This window comes from Agelaius tricolor, unplaced genomic scaffold, assembly GCF_023055355.1.
Source record: "Agelaius tricolor isolate 1412-34295 unplaced genomic scaffold, bAgeTri1.0.p SCAF_3, whole genome shotgun sequence".
Lineage (NCBI taxonomy): Eukaryota > Metazoa > Chordata > Aves > Passeriformes > Icteridae > Agelaius > Agelaius tricolor.
In genome coordinates, this window is record NW_027269263.1 from 25,282,006 (window position 1) to 25,298,099 (window position 16,094).

The 16,094-nt window shown below is 49.1% G+C and overlaps 1 protein-coding gene across 2 annotated transcripts in view; it reads left to right on the top strand.

Moving 5' to 3' along the window:
- Window positions 1–2,276: 2,276 nt before the first annotated feature.
- The window catches only part of NTN4 (netrin 4), a 47,925-nt gene continuing 34,107 nt past the window's right edge, over window positions 2,277–16,094 (top strand). The window contains exons 1-2 of one of the 2 annotated variants that reach the window (XM_071423247.1): window positions 2,277–2,435; window positions 5,914–6,443. In XM_071423247.1, coding sequence (XP_071279348.1) covers window positions 2,372–2,435; window positions 5,914–6,443 — 594 coding nt within the window. In that variant the 5' untranslated portion in view covers window positions 2,277–2,371. Of the gene's footprint in view, window positions 2,436–2,933; window positions 3,285–5,913; window positions 6,444–16,094 lie in introns of those variants that run through there. The other variant, XM_071423248.1, reaches the window with a different exon arrangement.

Consider the following 16,094-nt stretch of genomic DNA (forward strand, 5'->3'; position numbering starts at 1 on the left):
GTGCACTCATGGCTGCAGGTCCCATGGAGCCTCCAGGAGCCAGGAAAGGGGTGCAGGAGGATGTGAGTTCACCATGGCCTAAGTTGCAGACTGTGAGGCCTCCAACAAGTAAAACAAATTCCTCTAGGAAGAGCAGAGCTGATAGGCAAAAAAGTGAAGCTGAGTTATTTGGCTTAAGAGGACTGAGGCACATGAGCCAGGCAGCACCTCAAAGGAGTGGGACCATGCTATCCAGCTCTCAGATGTACGGATAACTAGGATGACTTTGGGATGTCATCTCTGAGGTTATCTGGAAATAACCTTTCTTCTCTCCAGTTTTCTATTCCATTAATCTGTTTCAGCAATATCCAACCTCCTGCCTCTGACAATGCTGTGAGTTTGTCCTGAGAATACACTCCCTCTCCTATCCCCACAGTTACACCCCCACTGTGTAACCTCTCTCCTCATTTCAATTCACTGGGCACTGCTCTTCCCTCTTCCAATTTAAGCCTGAGCCTGTTTGCACTCTCTCTCTCCAGCTTGTGATAGCACCATTCACCTCCTTCAAAATTTTTGTTCTGCAGTTTTTCAGTCCAGATCATCTCCCTCCCTCCTCCTTTTCAGAGATTTCTCCAGAGCCATCCTCTGCTCCTGTCAGGTCTAGTCTTCTGCCCTATCAAGAAAACTACTCCTGCTGCTTATGGACCTCAACCAGCTCTCTGCTCCTGATGCCAAATGAGTTGACACAGCAGTGTGAGCTCTTGCACAGCTCCACCCAGACTTATCACCCTACAGCAGACTTATTACCTGGCACTGTCGACGTAGAAGGAGCTATGAGTTATGAGTTGCAATGAAGATAAATTCCCCGCCTGTGGCTTGCACTTTTCATTTCCCAGCCCTGCAGAATGTGACTGCTGCAATCTGTAACAGCACAAACCCTGTGTGATTCCTTGGCAGTACATCACCATTTTGAAAGATACAAGGCAGAAAGCCCCTGGAACATCCTTTGCCTCTGTGGTCGCTGCTATAAGGAGGCTCAGATGTGTGGGAACAACCCACACCATGACAGTCAGGCTGCAGGAAAAGCCCCTGAGTAGCTCACAAGTAGCCATGGGGACTCAACAGGTTCCTGGGGACTAGAAGTCCCTATCTAGATGCTCTCACCTGGGGGGTAGAGAAAATCACAGTGGCAAGGCGAGCAAAATGCTTCCCTGTGGCATGTAACTGAAACACGGCAAAGATCAACCTTCCTCTACCTTGTAAGGTAAAGACATAGAGATAACACTGTCCAGTCAGATGATTGTGCACTAAATACTTTTCAGTGAGCATTTTGGTGATGATATAATCCTAGCAGCTCAAAATGTGTGTTTGAGATGCATTACAGGAGGCAGCATGGTAGTCTTAAGACACTGTTACACTGATTTTTAAAATTGAATTGTTTTTAAGTTGTCCAAGTTCAAAGTGCAGAGAATGACAGCATTTTGTAGCTCTTGCAACATGCTCACCTCCCAGATTAGATTCAGGTAAGTAAAAAATAAAGACTGCTCAGAAGTGCTCCACCCTTACTCTCTTAATGGTCCTTCGCTGAGACCTAAAAAGGTAATGGTCTGGTGGGGAGCAGTGGATGAAACTGTGCCTTTTCCTAGTTTCAGAGCCCAAAACTGCTGTTGCGGTATGGTGACCGGTGCTATCAAACCCATCAAACCATATGGGAGCTAAACCATAGATTGCCAATCCCAGTAAAAAAAGGGAAAACCTCTCATGTTTACGTGGCTCCCTCGCTCAGTTACCAGAAAAGCCGATAAAACAAGTAACGTCTTCAAAGTTGAGCGACCGGGGGTTACTTGTGGTAAATTAAGTCCCTCGTTGGAAACTGAGCCGGGCTGGAGGAAGACTGCCTTTTGCAGCTTCACTTCCACCCTCTGTTCCCCGACAGCGCGCCCGAGCTCGGAAGCCGAAGCCTCCGGGCACTGGCGATGAGTAGCCCGCTGTCCCGTGGGATCGCGGATCCCTCTCTCTGTCTGCGGGGACCAGCCCGTCCGCCCTGGGCTGCCGCGGCGGAGCGGCCGGGGCTGCGGGACGGGGCGGGGGTGTGTATGGCGTGCGGACGGGCGCTCTCCGCTGCAGTACCGCGCCTGGCCGCGCACCGGCAACAGCCCCCCGCGGCGCGGCGGCCCCGGCGGGCGGGCGGGCGGGAGGGCCGGGCTGCGGCGCGGGCGGGGCGGGGCCGGGGCGGTGCGCGGGCGCTGCGCGGCGGGCGGCGGGCGGCGCGGGGCGGCGCGGTGCGCGGCGGGCGGGCGGCGGTGCCGCGCGAGGCGCTGATGCCGCGCGGGGCCGGTCGCGCCGCGGGGCGGCGGGGCGCGCAGGGCGGGCGGCCACGGGGCGCTCGGCCATGGGGCGCGGGATGCGGCTGGCGCTGCTGCTGCTGCTGTTGGCCGCCGCCGCCGCCGCTGCAGGTGGGTCGTGACCGGCCGCGCTCGGCGCTCTCCGTCCTCCGCGGGCGTGCGAGGTAGATGCGCGCCGCGTGCGCGTGTGCGGGTACGCGCGCGTGCTGGTGTGCCCGAGCCCGTGTGCGCGGGCGTGCGCACGCACGGGGAACCGCACGGGGTGCGCGCACCGTGCTCACAGTGCGGTCTCTGTCCGCACGTGTCCGCGCACACGCACATACGCACGTGCGTGCGCATATGTGTGCGCGCAGGCCGGGTGCGCCTGTGCCCGCACATGCGGTGCGTGTCGGTCGCTGCGCGGCGTGCGCGGATGGCTGCGGAAGGGCAGGGGCCGGGATGCGCGTCCCCCCGCGCCCCGCGCCGCAGACAAAGAGGGGTCCGGCCGCACCGCGCTGTGCTGCGTGGGGCCGCCCCTGCCCGCGGAGCCGCCGGCGGGGCCGGGTGGGCTCGGGCCGGGGCTTCGGGGGATGCCGCGGAGCGGCTGCGGAGCGCTGCGGGTGGCAGCGGCGGGGCGCTGCGGGCTCCGCAGGCGCTTTGGGCGGCGGTGCCCCGAGACGTCGGGGTGCGGAGGAGCGCGGGCAGGGTTTCCAAAGCCCCTTCCCGCAGCGTAAACACTTCGCGCTCAGAGCTGCCCGCAGCGGGGTCCCGCAGCAGACACACTCGGGCATAAACAGTTTGCGTAACGCTTCCTCGGCCGGGTGCAAGCCGAGTGCCAAATTTCTTTTTTTAAAAGAAGAAAAAACTCTGATGGGAAACAAACATTTAATCAGGCACAAGATATAAATGAAACATCACAAGGCATGTGTTGCTAAAATGCTTAAGCAGGAAGCATATGATTTTCCATGGATGTTTTCCCAGGTGAGTCATGGTACTTGCTGCATGCTCTTACTCATTACTGAAGATCCCAGTCCGGTGGCATGTACAGTAGATAGAATGGGAAGATTTAGTTGGGCAGATGCATTAAGTGCAGTAGGGAAAAGCACCTTTTCCAGTGCTGTGGCAGACCAGTTGTGAACTTGTGACTGCCAGCATAGAAATCTCTATGCTCTCAGTTTGTCCTTTTACTGAATCCCTGTGGCAGCCAGTGTTACACTAGAAAGCTGTCACTTTTCATAACACGAAGTGCTCTGCATCGGTCATGCAACTCTTTTCCAATTCAAGTGAAAAGAAACACCCTTTCAAAGGGGGTTTCCTCTCCCCCCTTTCTGCCCCTGGGACCCACGTCTATGTGCCAGCAGCATTTCTCAAACCCTGCTGAAGCCAAGGTGCCTTGCCCCAGATCTCATCCCAGCTGAGGAAGGGACCCTCAATGCCTGGCCCGAAGACAACTGCAGTCAGTGACCCTGCATGACCAGGGCAATCAAATACTCTCAGCTCCCGGTGTCTGACATGGGATTTTGTAGCCAACCCCTCCCAGCTGGGCTCAGGCAGAGCCTTGTCCCTGCCCTGGGGCCATCTATGACAGCCCTACCACCAACTGCAGTCACGGGGAAACCTCCCATTGACCAGGTCCTCCTCCGCTGCATTCCTGGAGGCAGCAGTCTGGTGTGCAAAAAACAAAAGGACCTGATGAACACAAACCTGTCTGATGGGGCTGACTGAGCCCTGCTCTTCCTACCACTTCCCAAATCTGCTTTGCAATCCCACAACTGAGGGAACCGCAGTAAATGTTCATCTATTTGTGTAGCGGCAAACTGCTCTGTGTTACACGTAAGCCAAAGAATCCAGGAAAGCAACCAAAGACATAAATTAGGCCAACTACTGGCTGGCCTAACTGATAATATGATAATAGCACTTAACTTACCTACCCCTCAGGAGAGCTACATGGGTTAGTTAATGTTTATACAATGCTTTGAAAAGGATGTTCAGGAGTTGTAGGTGACATTACATTGACCTTACAGTTCTATATGTTTACTTCTCTGGAGCAAACGTATCCTGCACAGTTACTGTAGGTCATCTCCAACACAGCTTTACCAGCACACTGTAGGAAGCCTAACTTGACTGAGCATTTCTTATTCGCTGAAAATTTCCCAAGACTGCTCACCCAGTGAAATCCAGAGACTGGCTTCAGAAGTGCCTTGAACTGGGTGCACAGCAAGCAGTGCTCCACAGCTGTTCTGAGGAAATGCTATAGAAAACCCATATAGAACTTTTGTGGTAAAAATGGTTTTTATCCAGAGTGCTTCTTGAAGAGTGGGAGAAATGGGGGATGCTGTCAGGCTTGGAAGGCTTAGCACTGCTAGTGCATAACATAGCTTAATTGCAGCTATGACACTGTAGACAAAAGCTGAATAAACCCCAGATAAAGGATTTATTGGATGCTAAACTGAAATGACCTTCAGATATAACAAAAATGCCAAGAAGAAGACATTAATTGGTGCACAAAGCTGACTGTGTATGACTGGCCTGGTGATAAAGAAGACATTATGCACCTCAGATGCTTTGACCTTCACACATCCAAGTCAACAGATTTTTTTTTATATTAAACAATTCCCCAAATACCGCTTTGACCTACTCTGAAATTTATTAATAAAATGTTGGAGAGCCCCTAATCAAGCATTGCTGCACCAAGAGTTACATTGATTATATGTGAGAGTTACATGGTTTCATAGCAAAGCCCATGGTGATTTTATTTTTCTTTGACTCTATAACTGTGGATTTTAAAATTGACAGGACTTCCAGAAAAGCTTGAACAAAAACCACAGAGCCTCAGCTGCGTGGCAGCTTGCCAGCATAATTTCAACCAAAACTTTTTTTTCTTCCATTTACACTTACCAGCAACAGCCTTTCCGAACTTATGCCATGCTACAATTAAACACTGGGGTCAGCAGCAGTTTCTGATGGTGGGAAAATTTGGGGTGGGGATGGAGTGGTGGGAAAGGGGGTGAAGACTTGAGGCCCTTGCTGGCAGGTGATATTCCTGTGGGCCCTCACACCCCGACACCTGATGTGCTGCACAGTGGGCTGGGTTGCAGCAGTGCTGCAAGGTCTGGGTTGCTGGCAGTCTCCTGGCCTGGTGAGCATGCTGCCTTGTCGGCAGCTTGCCTTTCTTCTGCTTTTCTCCGCTTCCCCAGGGTCACCTGGATCCCTTTGCAGGCCTCGGGGCAAGGGTGGCCTGGCCCTGAAGCCTCAGCCCTGCTCTGGTGCCCGGGGCCGGGAGGGAAGGGCGTACTCATCTCTCGCCCTGTCTGCTGCCTGGTCTACATCTCTTGATAGGCAGGGATCTTCCCAAGCGCAGGGAAACCGTGAAAGGTTTTGGGGTGGCTTTTTAAGCTTTTTTAGGCGCACTGAGGTCCATAGAGGGGAGAGCTGAGCAGCAGTGCCACACTGTCCCGCAGCCCCGCCCGGGCTCGGTGGGTACCCGCGGCACACGGTGTCGGTGTCGGCGGGGGCAGCATCCCGCTAGCGGCGGGACGTGTCCGCTCTGACGGGGTGCGGTGCTCCAGCTCAGGAGCCGCCTGCAGCCCCGCTCTCTGCCCCTTCGCAGGTCTGCGCGGCGTGGCGGCGGCGAGCAGTCCCTGCGACAAGGCCTGCAACCCTCGGATGGGCAACCTGGCGCACGGGCGGGCGCTGCGCACCCAGACGTCCTGCGGCCGCCGCCACGCCGAGCCCTTCTGCAGCTACAGCGAGGACGCGGAGCGGCGCTGCCGCCGGCCCCGGTGCGGCCGCTGCAGTGGGGCCCAGGCCGGGCTGGCGCACCCGCCCGCCGCCATGGCCGACTCGCCCTTCCGCCTGCCCCGCACCTGGTGGCAGGCGGCCCACGATGCCCTCCGTGAGACCATCCGCCTGGACCTGGAGGCCGCCTTCTACTTCACTCACTTGATAATGGTCTTCAAGTCGCCCAGGCCGGCCGCCATGGTGCTGGAGCGCTCCCAGGACTTCGGCGAGACGTGGAAGCCTTACAAATACTTTGCTGCTAACTGCTCGGCCACCTTCGGGCTGGAGGATGATGTGAGGCAGAGAGGAGCCATTTGCACTTCCAGATATTCGAGCCCCTTCCCCTGCACTGGAGGAGAGGTAAGCGTGCCTGGGCTGGGACGGGAGAGCCCCTGCTCCAGCCCCCTTTCTCCTTGCAATCTCTGCACCCGTGTTTTACGCTTCGTATTTCACTATATTTCACCAGCATCTCTTGTCACTTCACAAGGTAACGTAATTCATTCCTAGGTGAGGCGGGCACCACCCTTCCTCTTGCTTTGCTGTGTTCGCAGTCCCTCTCTTTTCAAACCAATTCCTTTCCTTTCACCTGGTGAACCCCGTTACACAAGTGCAACCTGGGCACGTGCTGCTGATTCCTCAGGAGTGCCAAAGGGAGCGTCACTCTGGACAGCTTGCTCCAGATCTTGCAGCCGTGTGGTTTTAAGGTGATGCAAATCAGTCTGACCAAAATGCAACTATGTTAAAATTAATAATCACCAGATTGACTTTTAATAGTGACTGCCTTCACTGAGAAGCAGGCATGTAAGCAGTCAATGCGAGCTACTCACCTCGAATCGAAGTATGGTTCCCATAAACAAGGTTAGCCAAGTAACTTAAAAACTAATACCTTGTCTTTTTTCCTGTGCACACTTATATGAAAAGAACTTGAAAAAAAAAAAAAGGAAGAAAAACATCATATTTGCTAAAGAAAAATATACGTGAAAGTCGGACTATTTTCAATATCAGAAACAGCAGATAACGAGTGATACATTTGTAGGCGCTACCAATAATTCTCTTACCAGTGTGCAATTCCGTCCCCCGGTGCTGGGGAGCTTCCCCTGGGAGTCGCGGCCATGGGGTCGCCCTCCTGTGTCCCCCCACTCGCGGGGACGCATCCCCGGTCACCAGCCCTGCACTCTGCTCCCTCTAGTGGCCTAATTTAATGAACTTGCCTGAAAGCTTAATCAAATTTACAATTTCCCTCTGGCCTAACACAGAGAAAAGATAAAATCTGATTGGTGAATCAGGAGATCTCTTATATCATTGCAGTTTCTGCTGAGAACTGGTTTTGAGGTGAAAGCCTGATCCTTGGAGACCAGCATTCATGCTGAGAAAAATCATGTGTTCAGACCCCTTTGCAATCACTTGTCACCTCTAGCCATGCTCTGGATAGGAAGCCACTCTCTGCACTCTCTGGGAGCTGTTTTTTTCACTAAAGTGCATCTGTTAGCTGTGTCCCAGGAGGCAGCCAATGTCTTGCTCTGAGAGAAGCTGTTCCATGCTCTCAACAGCTGAGAAATAAAGATCTCCAGACCTGTCAGACAGATCCAGGGTGATTATTCCATTACATTTTAAATCAAATGGCTGGTGAGAAAAAGTGCTACCTTTCTTTTCTTGGCATCTTTTGCTTGTGCCCCCAAAAAGCTGCCTAAACTTCTTTTCAGAGTGCAATATATGAAGGGGCTTAGGAGAAAGGTGGAAAAAGACTTTTCAGCATGGCCTTTTCTGATAGGACAAGGGGCAACAGTTTTATACTGAAATTGATTTAGATTGGACATAAGACATTTTTTGATTATGAGGGTCATGAGGCACTGGAACAAGTTGCTCAGAGAAGCTGTGAATGACTCATCCCTGGAAGTGTACAAGGCCAGGTTGGATGGGGCTTTGAGCGACCAGATCTACTGAAATATGTCTCTACCCATGGCAGGGGTATTGGACTCAATTATCTTGGAAGGTCTTTTCCCAGCCAAATAATTCTGTGGCTCTGAATCAGGGCCAACTACAAAGAAAGACCCACAAAAAGAAGAATGTATGTTCATCACTGGGAATTTCTCAGGCCCTCAGTACTTGTGCCAGCCTCTGTGTCCCACCTGAACCATGAAGCTATGCCAGCCTGTGATGGAGGGCGTGGAGAAATCCACAGCTCTTAGGCCAGTCAGTGGGACTTCTCTTGGGTATATGATTTGCATGCTCCCTTTTAAGCTTACCAGGGATTTTTACTCAGGGCCAAGAAAGCCGGGGCATCTTACAAGGCAGTATTTGCCTCACTGGTACTAGGTCCCCTGTTGCTAGCATCCTGGTGCACTTTTCAGTGTGGTCACTGCACACCAGGATGGTGCTGTCCCCCCACAGAGGATGGGGGCTGTGCCTGGAGAGAGCCTGCACAAATCCTGACCTCAGGCTAGCTCCTCTCTGGGCTGGTGCAATCTGGGGACAGCAGAATCATGGTCTTGTGTGTAGAAACCAATGCCTGTCTAAAGAAGAAAAGTAACTTGGTGCTCTTTGGTGCATCTGCAGTAGCATGCTGCAAAGAGAGACTACATACTGAACTTGCTCCTGTGGGACCTCTTCTTTTGGCATGGCTTTAGTCTGTGTTATTGCAAAGAAGCTATAAAAGTCAAGAGCATTTAATTGTTCCAAGTTTTAAACAAATACTGCATCCAAGGGGCTGGAGCTTAGAAGATTTCGCTCACATGGTACACTTCAGTCTCCTGCACTTAAACACCACTTTTTACCTGCAAAGTAATAGCAGCAGCTCTTCAGATGGCAAGCCTGCATGCTTAGCAAATATCACATTTAATTTATTACAGTGTGCTGCATTCCAGCAATTACTAGTAGCTGCCAATAGCAACATGTATCTGACCTAAAGAAACATCAGAATTTTGTGTTCTGTTTGGAGTTATGTTGTGCTTTACTCCCACTTTGGTAGCACCTAATCTAAGACATATGGAAACAGTAATTTCACTTGAAACAGTGGTTTCAAATATGCAGTCATCCAAAATGTCCATGTCTGAAGGGTATTACTCATTACTCTGAAGGGTATTACTCATCTTCTTTAGGGCACAACTACAAATTCTGTGAGGGTCACTGGGTTTCTTTTTTAACTTTTTAGATTTTTTTTTTAACTGGGATGTAACAGCTGTAACCTGTGATCCAAGCCATGTGTCACACTGTTTGTGTGCTGCTTTCTCACACTTCAGACATTTCAACACCACATGTGCATTTCTGGGCACTGCCTTAAGGGCTTGCAGGATTTTGCAGGATGTTGGGGTCTCTCTGCATGGTGCTGGCAACTCACTCACTGCTGTCTATCCCCTTGGATGAGCAGTTTGGCTCAGGTGAGGCCTCAGGTGGGGGTGACTCACCCCAGATATCACTGAGTTTGGCACAGAGACAACAGCTTGTTGGGCTGGTGGTTTCTGGTTTTTACCCTCTGTAAAGAACAGGCAGTGCTGCTCCACCTGCATTTCTGCTCATTTTTACAGTACCTGCAAGCCCCAGTTCAAGGCAGCAGTGTGCAGAACCCCACAGTACTTAGGGGCTTAGGGCCTTTTTTCAATATATCACCCATCTTAATTTGGGTCAAAGGTGTATCTGCCTCACTTTTTATTAAAAAGAAAGATCGTACTTTATGCATTCTGCCCTCATCATCATGAGTCATTCCTCAGATGCCTACTTCAACTCTTATGACAAAAATCCTCCCTCATCAGAATTTGCCATGATGTTGATCTTTAGGAGATTTATGATAGTGTAGAAAACAAGCTGCCAAGTCTCTGGGCTCATTTCAAAGACCGAGCCCTCAGAAATGCTGACGTGGCTCTGGGAGATGCCTTCCATCCTTCTGCAGCAGTGTGACTCTGGGCTTGCCCATGCAGTGGTGGCACTAGGGTGCTGGAGAGCTCGGGGAGAGTGATGCTTTTGGAAGGCTGCAGTCACCTCTGCTGGTGCCACCTCAGCACTGGGAATCAGAGAGGTAATTGTGTCACCATGTGTGGCACTTGGATGGTCTGTTGGTGGGTAGAATCACCTCATCAGAAGCTTGGTAGGTCCCTGCTCTTCTTTGCTGCCTGTCCCTAATGCTGCAAGTCCACCAGACTTGGTTATCTCTGATGTGGATGTGGCTCCAGCCTGAGGCAGGTGAGAGATGGAGAATCAACAGGCCAGGGGTGGGATTAGGAAGGAAAGGACAAATCTGGGCAGAACTGCCGAGCAAAGAGGTTGAAGGCTGTACTGATGTCAAGAACACTGCACTAAAATGCCCTGGGTTTGGTCTAAATCATTTTCTTGGTGGAAGTAAGCCTGAGTTCACAGGTCAGCATGTGCCCAGGGACCTCAGGGGCTCTGTTGAGCTGAGCCCCGTGCCAGGGCAGCCGGGCAGCAGTCCGACCCCATGCAAGGAAGAACCACTGTTTCAACAACCAGCAAAGTGGTCAGTGATTTCTCTGCAGGTATACAGAAGCCAAACAAACCAACTGAGCCTCTCCTCAGTAGGGAACAGGAAAGGAGGCAGGTGGTGGGTGCCCACCTCCTGCCCTGGCATCCAACCTTGGTACAGCCAACCTGGGTTTCCAGCAAGCTTCAAGCATCTGCCTGTTTGAGGAGTTGGATGTGCAACATTGTGAAGGAGACACATTCCCATGTCAGGGAATAATGTCAGATCAGCTGCATGCAGAGAGGTCATTATAGACTTCCCCTATGCTTAATACAGTGAATTAATTGTTTCACAACAGCAGTTTGTTAAGCATAGGCAGAAACCTCTAAATGTTAGCCTTGTATCACCAGTGTTTTAAGAGAAAGGCTATGGCCAAGTTTTAGCCTGAGTCATACAAAAATGCTACAAATAATGAGTATTTTCATTGTTTTTCAGGGTGTAACCCTTCAGCCACATTATTGCAAGGGAAATCAGAACTGGATCCACCAGCCACACATAATCTGATCTAAGTAAACAAGATGCAGAAATAAACTCTTTCAGCTTCATGCTCAGACAGGAATACTAATTTTACTAGTATGCAAAAAAGGCCATCTTCCCTCCCATAGTTCAGATTATATTAATATTTCCTTTTCAACACACTAATCTTAAAATTATCCTTGGCTAGGGATCACTGTTGAGGGCTCAAGGGGCCCTTAGCAGATGTTAATTCTTTAACTGTGAGTGAGAGTGACTGTCCACTCTGCAATGCAATTATCTCATTCACTTTACATTCCCATCTGTGGTCAATTCAGATTAGCTCGCCTGAGTGTCCCCATTTAGACAAGCTCCAGGATAAAAGGGCTTACTGAAGCAGAGTCTCCTTGACAAGATTTTAGTAAATTAGTAACTTATTTTAGTGTTCATCTATTCAGAATACTGCTAATAAATCACTTGGAGACCTCAGCTATTGTTGCTGTTTGCTATTTATAGAAGAGGCATATTTGCAGTTTGATTATATTCCAGCAACAAATTCTAACATGCTTTTAACTTTTGAAACATTGCATTACCACTGTTTTGCTGTGGGATGCGTGTCTTACCGAGTGTTTTATTGATCTCGTGCCTTCCCTAGTGGAAAATCCTTCATATGTTTTGCCTTTCTGTTACTGCATGCAGCCTGCCTCTCTTCCTTGAGGATTTGGACACCAGTCCTACTGGTTTTACTTGAAATTAGCTGTGTAGAGCAGAAGTAAAATGTGTATTTCTACTCAGAAGTCTGACCATGACAGTGAGTTGTTGTAACACTCGCTGCTGAAACAAATAGGAGTTAAAGATGGTCAGTAATTTTTATATTTGAGTCCTGATTTTGGGTTGTAGAAACTTCAGCCTGGTTGGGCTTTTTTACCTTTTCGGCCTGGATAAGCTTGGTTTTCTAGTTTATCACTGTTGTCCCTAACTAAAGCTACATTTTAATTGTGCTGAGGTCCTTCAAGGGTCTTGTGGGTAACAGGAGATTTGAGTTCAGTTACTTGCAGGACTCCACAAAGAACCTGGGCAAAAATGCAAGAATTACCTCAAAACAGCCTGGGATGTCAACCCATTAGAAGACTGCAAGCATCTTTTTTAATTGTCCTGTGGCACTGACATCTGCACAGAGAGAAAACAGAGGCCCAAACTGATGAGCAGGAAAGAGGAATTCAGGCATTCAGCAGGCATTCAGAAGTGCTCAGGATGTGTGAGGACATAGCTAGGGAAGTATGTTTTCAAGTCCCATCTCTACACTTTGTAGAAGTGCACTTTGTAGGAAAAAGACCTCTTTAAGAGTGTCTTCCTGATCATCCTATCATTGGGAAAACACAAATTGTTGGGCTCCATTCAGAAATGCCATGTGCAAAAATTCCATGTTCAGCTAGGTGTGGTTGGGGGGTGGCCAAATCCTGTCCAGTTCTTTGCATTGTATCACTAAATCTAGGAAGACATGGGAACTGTTGTTTCATAAGCACAAGAATAATGATTCATAGGGGAGTAGTTAATGAGATGAAGTAAATGAGGCTAGGCTGGAGTCAATAAAATTATAGAGGAGCCTAGAAATCTCAGGCTGTGGCAGCTGGCAGTATCTGCACACTAGCAGGACACCATCTCACATCAGCCTCCTTGCTGGTGAAGTGCATCCCTTGGTTTGGTCCTCAAGCTTTCCTTCCTGCAGGGAAGCCCGTCTTCCCAAGCACTGTGGGGGGTTTCCAAGCTGGTGCAAGTTTCCAACAGTGGAGGATGGGAGATTTTCCCTTTAAATAATGGTGCAGGAAAAAGCGAATCAGGGGAAAAGGAGAAACTTTAGCTTAGTTTTCACCTAGTTGTGACAATCCCTCCCCCTCTCCCACAGGCCATTCTAGAGGAGTGACATGTCCCCTTATGAGGCCTCCTGGATGCTCAGCATCTCTGAAGGACAAGGGCATGTGAAGAGCAAGATGCTACTCCAACCTGCCCCATGATCCTCTGCATGATTTCTCCCATTACAAGTAGCCCATAGGATCGTCTCCTTTCCTTCCTGGATTTCCCAGTGCTTTGGCACTTGGGGGTTGGCCCTCTGCTTGGCCAGCTCTTGAAATGCAGCCACCTCTGTGATGGAGCATAGCCAGTGTTTAACAGTGCATATCACAGTCCCCCATTTGGAGCAGCAAGTTTCTAACAACTGCTTCTGGATCGACCTCCAATTATGGCTAAAACAAATTATTCTTTGGAGGGAGTTTGACCAGTCTGTGAAAGGGGGGATATTGTAGGCTGCCAACAGCAGGAGGGAATGGGTCCCAGGGCTCCAGGAGACCCTTTCCAAACTTCTTATGTAGGATGTGAAGAGTACTGTACCCACATGAAACAAGAGGAGTTTGGGTAGGCAGAATTTAATTCTCTAAATTGGCATCTGGCCTTGCTAGCGGGACTATTGCTTCCCTTGAGAAAAGTGCCACGGGATTTTAACGGTGCCTCCGGAGCCTCTCTTCAGGCACTGCACCCCACTGCTTCATTTCACAGCTCATTTTTGGCATGAAGAGAAGGCTAGCTCACTTATTCAGCTCCCAGCTCTCTGGCTAGAAAGTAGGACTGCCATGTTTCTCATTGGGATTCCTGGATGCAGGTGGTTACATGGGAAGCGTGTAACCTAAAGCAGTGTGTTGACATGTCTCAGAAGTCTTGGATCAAAAGCTCGTTTGAGATTAATTGCCATGCAACAGTGGGTGTCAGTGTGAGATACCCACTCTAACAACATTCAAAATCCTACACAAATGGTGAAGTTCTCAAATTCTCCATGGATAACATTTTACAGGAAGAAAAGAAGTTAATGTCCAGAACCCAGTTTACTCAATGCCTATGCTATGATCTTTTACCACCAGTCTCTTTGCAGCATCCCTCATTCCAATAATCGAAATCTATAGCTATGGGTTGAAAGAGGGCTGCTGCTCCTTGTGACCTTTTTGACAGTGTGCAGTTACATATAACTCCAACAAGTGTTCTTTTTCCTAGAATTTAGTGTATCTCATGGTAGTTCAAGCAGACAGTTCTATAGACACAAAGCCTTTTCATTATAAACAAGAGCAGTTGAAAAATATTCATGGAATTGTGTTACTCTTAGGCTGAAAGAAAATCCCCTTGATCCTCAGTACCATTGCAGTTACTGACACACTAACCTGCTGCCTTTCAGGCTTTTGCAGTGGTGTGTTGTGCTCAGAAGCCCTTAAAGAGGTTATTCTGCAGCTCTGGGGAGTGAGCCAGCTTTTCTTACAGCCCTGCCAATGAAGAAGCAAGTCCAGTCCTTTGTCTGGCTCTTTGGAGGTAGCTCCAGGCTTTTTTTGGTCCTCCATATGCACAACAGGTACTGCTGGCCAGCCAAGGCTGAGAACATAAATCTTTTATGGGGATGGGGAAAGGAGGGGAATTGCTGGAGGGATGAGTATTTAAATACCATCTTTCTTGCTGATGGGTCAAAGGACTTCATATCATCAGCTGAGATGTGCTGGTTCATTTTCCTGACTGGGCTAGCACCGCCTTTACTTTAGAAACGGTGATTCTAAAGATGAGAAAAAGGCAATAATTGTTTTCCTTGATAGCCCATAGCCAATGATATCATGCATCTGGAGGGTTTTGTGAGCCAAGAAACTGAGTGTTTCTATCTGTTTGATGAGCAAAAGTAGTGGTTAAGCAAAATGGAGCCATTGTGGAATAAATGATGAATTATTGGAGAAGCACTATTAACCGGAGATGAAGAAATCCAAGAGGATTGAGCTATAGTGAGATTTTCCTGATAAGAACATTACTTTTGTGATCATTGACTGCATGAAGACAGGAATGACCTAGCAGTGTTTCATTTTCATCTAATGAAATTGTGTAGTTGAATGTTGAAGAACAGCTGAGAAGATTGCTCTCATCTGCCTGATTATTGCCAGAGATTTCAAGGATCCTGGAGAAATCCCAAGGGTCTTCCCTAGCTTTCCTTGTGCCTTTTCCAGCTCCTCACTGGTCAGCTGCTGCATGAGAGTTGGAACTCTTCCTGGACAGCTTCTCACTTTTGAGAATGACAGAATACTTTGAGATTCCCAAAAGACAAAAGTTACCTTGGTATAAATTAATTTGGGAGGGATGATTATTTGAAATAGTTGTATTTTTGTCCTGAAGTCTTTGTAAGATTGCATAAATTTTGGATTGTAAGGCAAGGGATTATTTGCCTTGATTTATGTGCTATAAAAGACTGCAGAAGGACTGGAGACATGGGCCAAATGCTGTCTTATGTCAAATTATATGAAGGACCCTTGTTAAGGCTGCTGCCATTTATCCAGCATCTCAGGGAGCTCAGGGACTGCTGGTGGTGCTACACAGTGGCTTCTGTCATGGTTGCCTGGGGATGTTGATCAAGTGCCAAATACTGTGGCCTGCAAGATTCCAATGCTCACTGTGATTTTAGTGTCTTTGATGGTCTCCTCTCTGCAGTGGCAAGGCAGGTTTTCCAATTTCTGTTGTTTCACCTCATCCAGGTGATGCTGAAGTGTACACCATGGGGGCAGTCTGACCTCTCCACAAGCAAAAGAGGCTCTTCTTTCCTGCAGTCCACTTGGTCTGACAGGCAGAAAAACAAAGTGTTTTAGAGAAGCTGGTGGGTAATACCTGCCCAGCTTAGGCTGATGAACTTTCCACACCATGTGATTTATTTGCAGCATCTGCCAAAAGCAAATGTGTCATTTTTTAGCCTTGAGTCATCGCAATGAACATAGCACAGAGATACACATTGGTTTCTCTCCTAAAATCTTGTTGCTCAGTGTGGTAATATATGAAATAAATCTGTTTTGTCAGTAGGAGGTACCAGCACTGTGGCCCTATCAGCCTTCTTCACACGGGTACTAATCCAACAGGCTTAAATTTGTGAAGCAATGAGATTGTTTTCTTAAAGCTTTCAAGAACTTAACATTTCAGGTGTATCTCCAAAATGTGGTTGAAGTTAGACAGTGGTTTCAGAGGTTTTTAGAGTGGACTGATGGGCAGGGACACGGATACACATGCAGCGCAATGGCACAGGG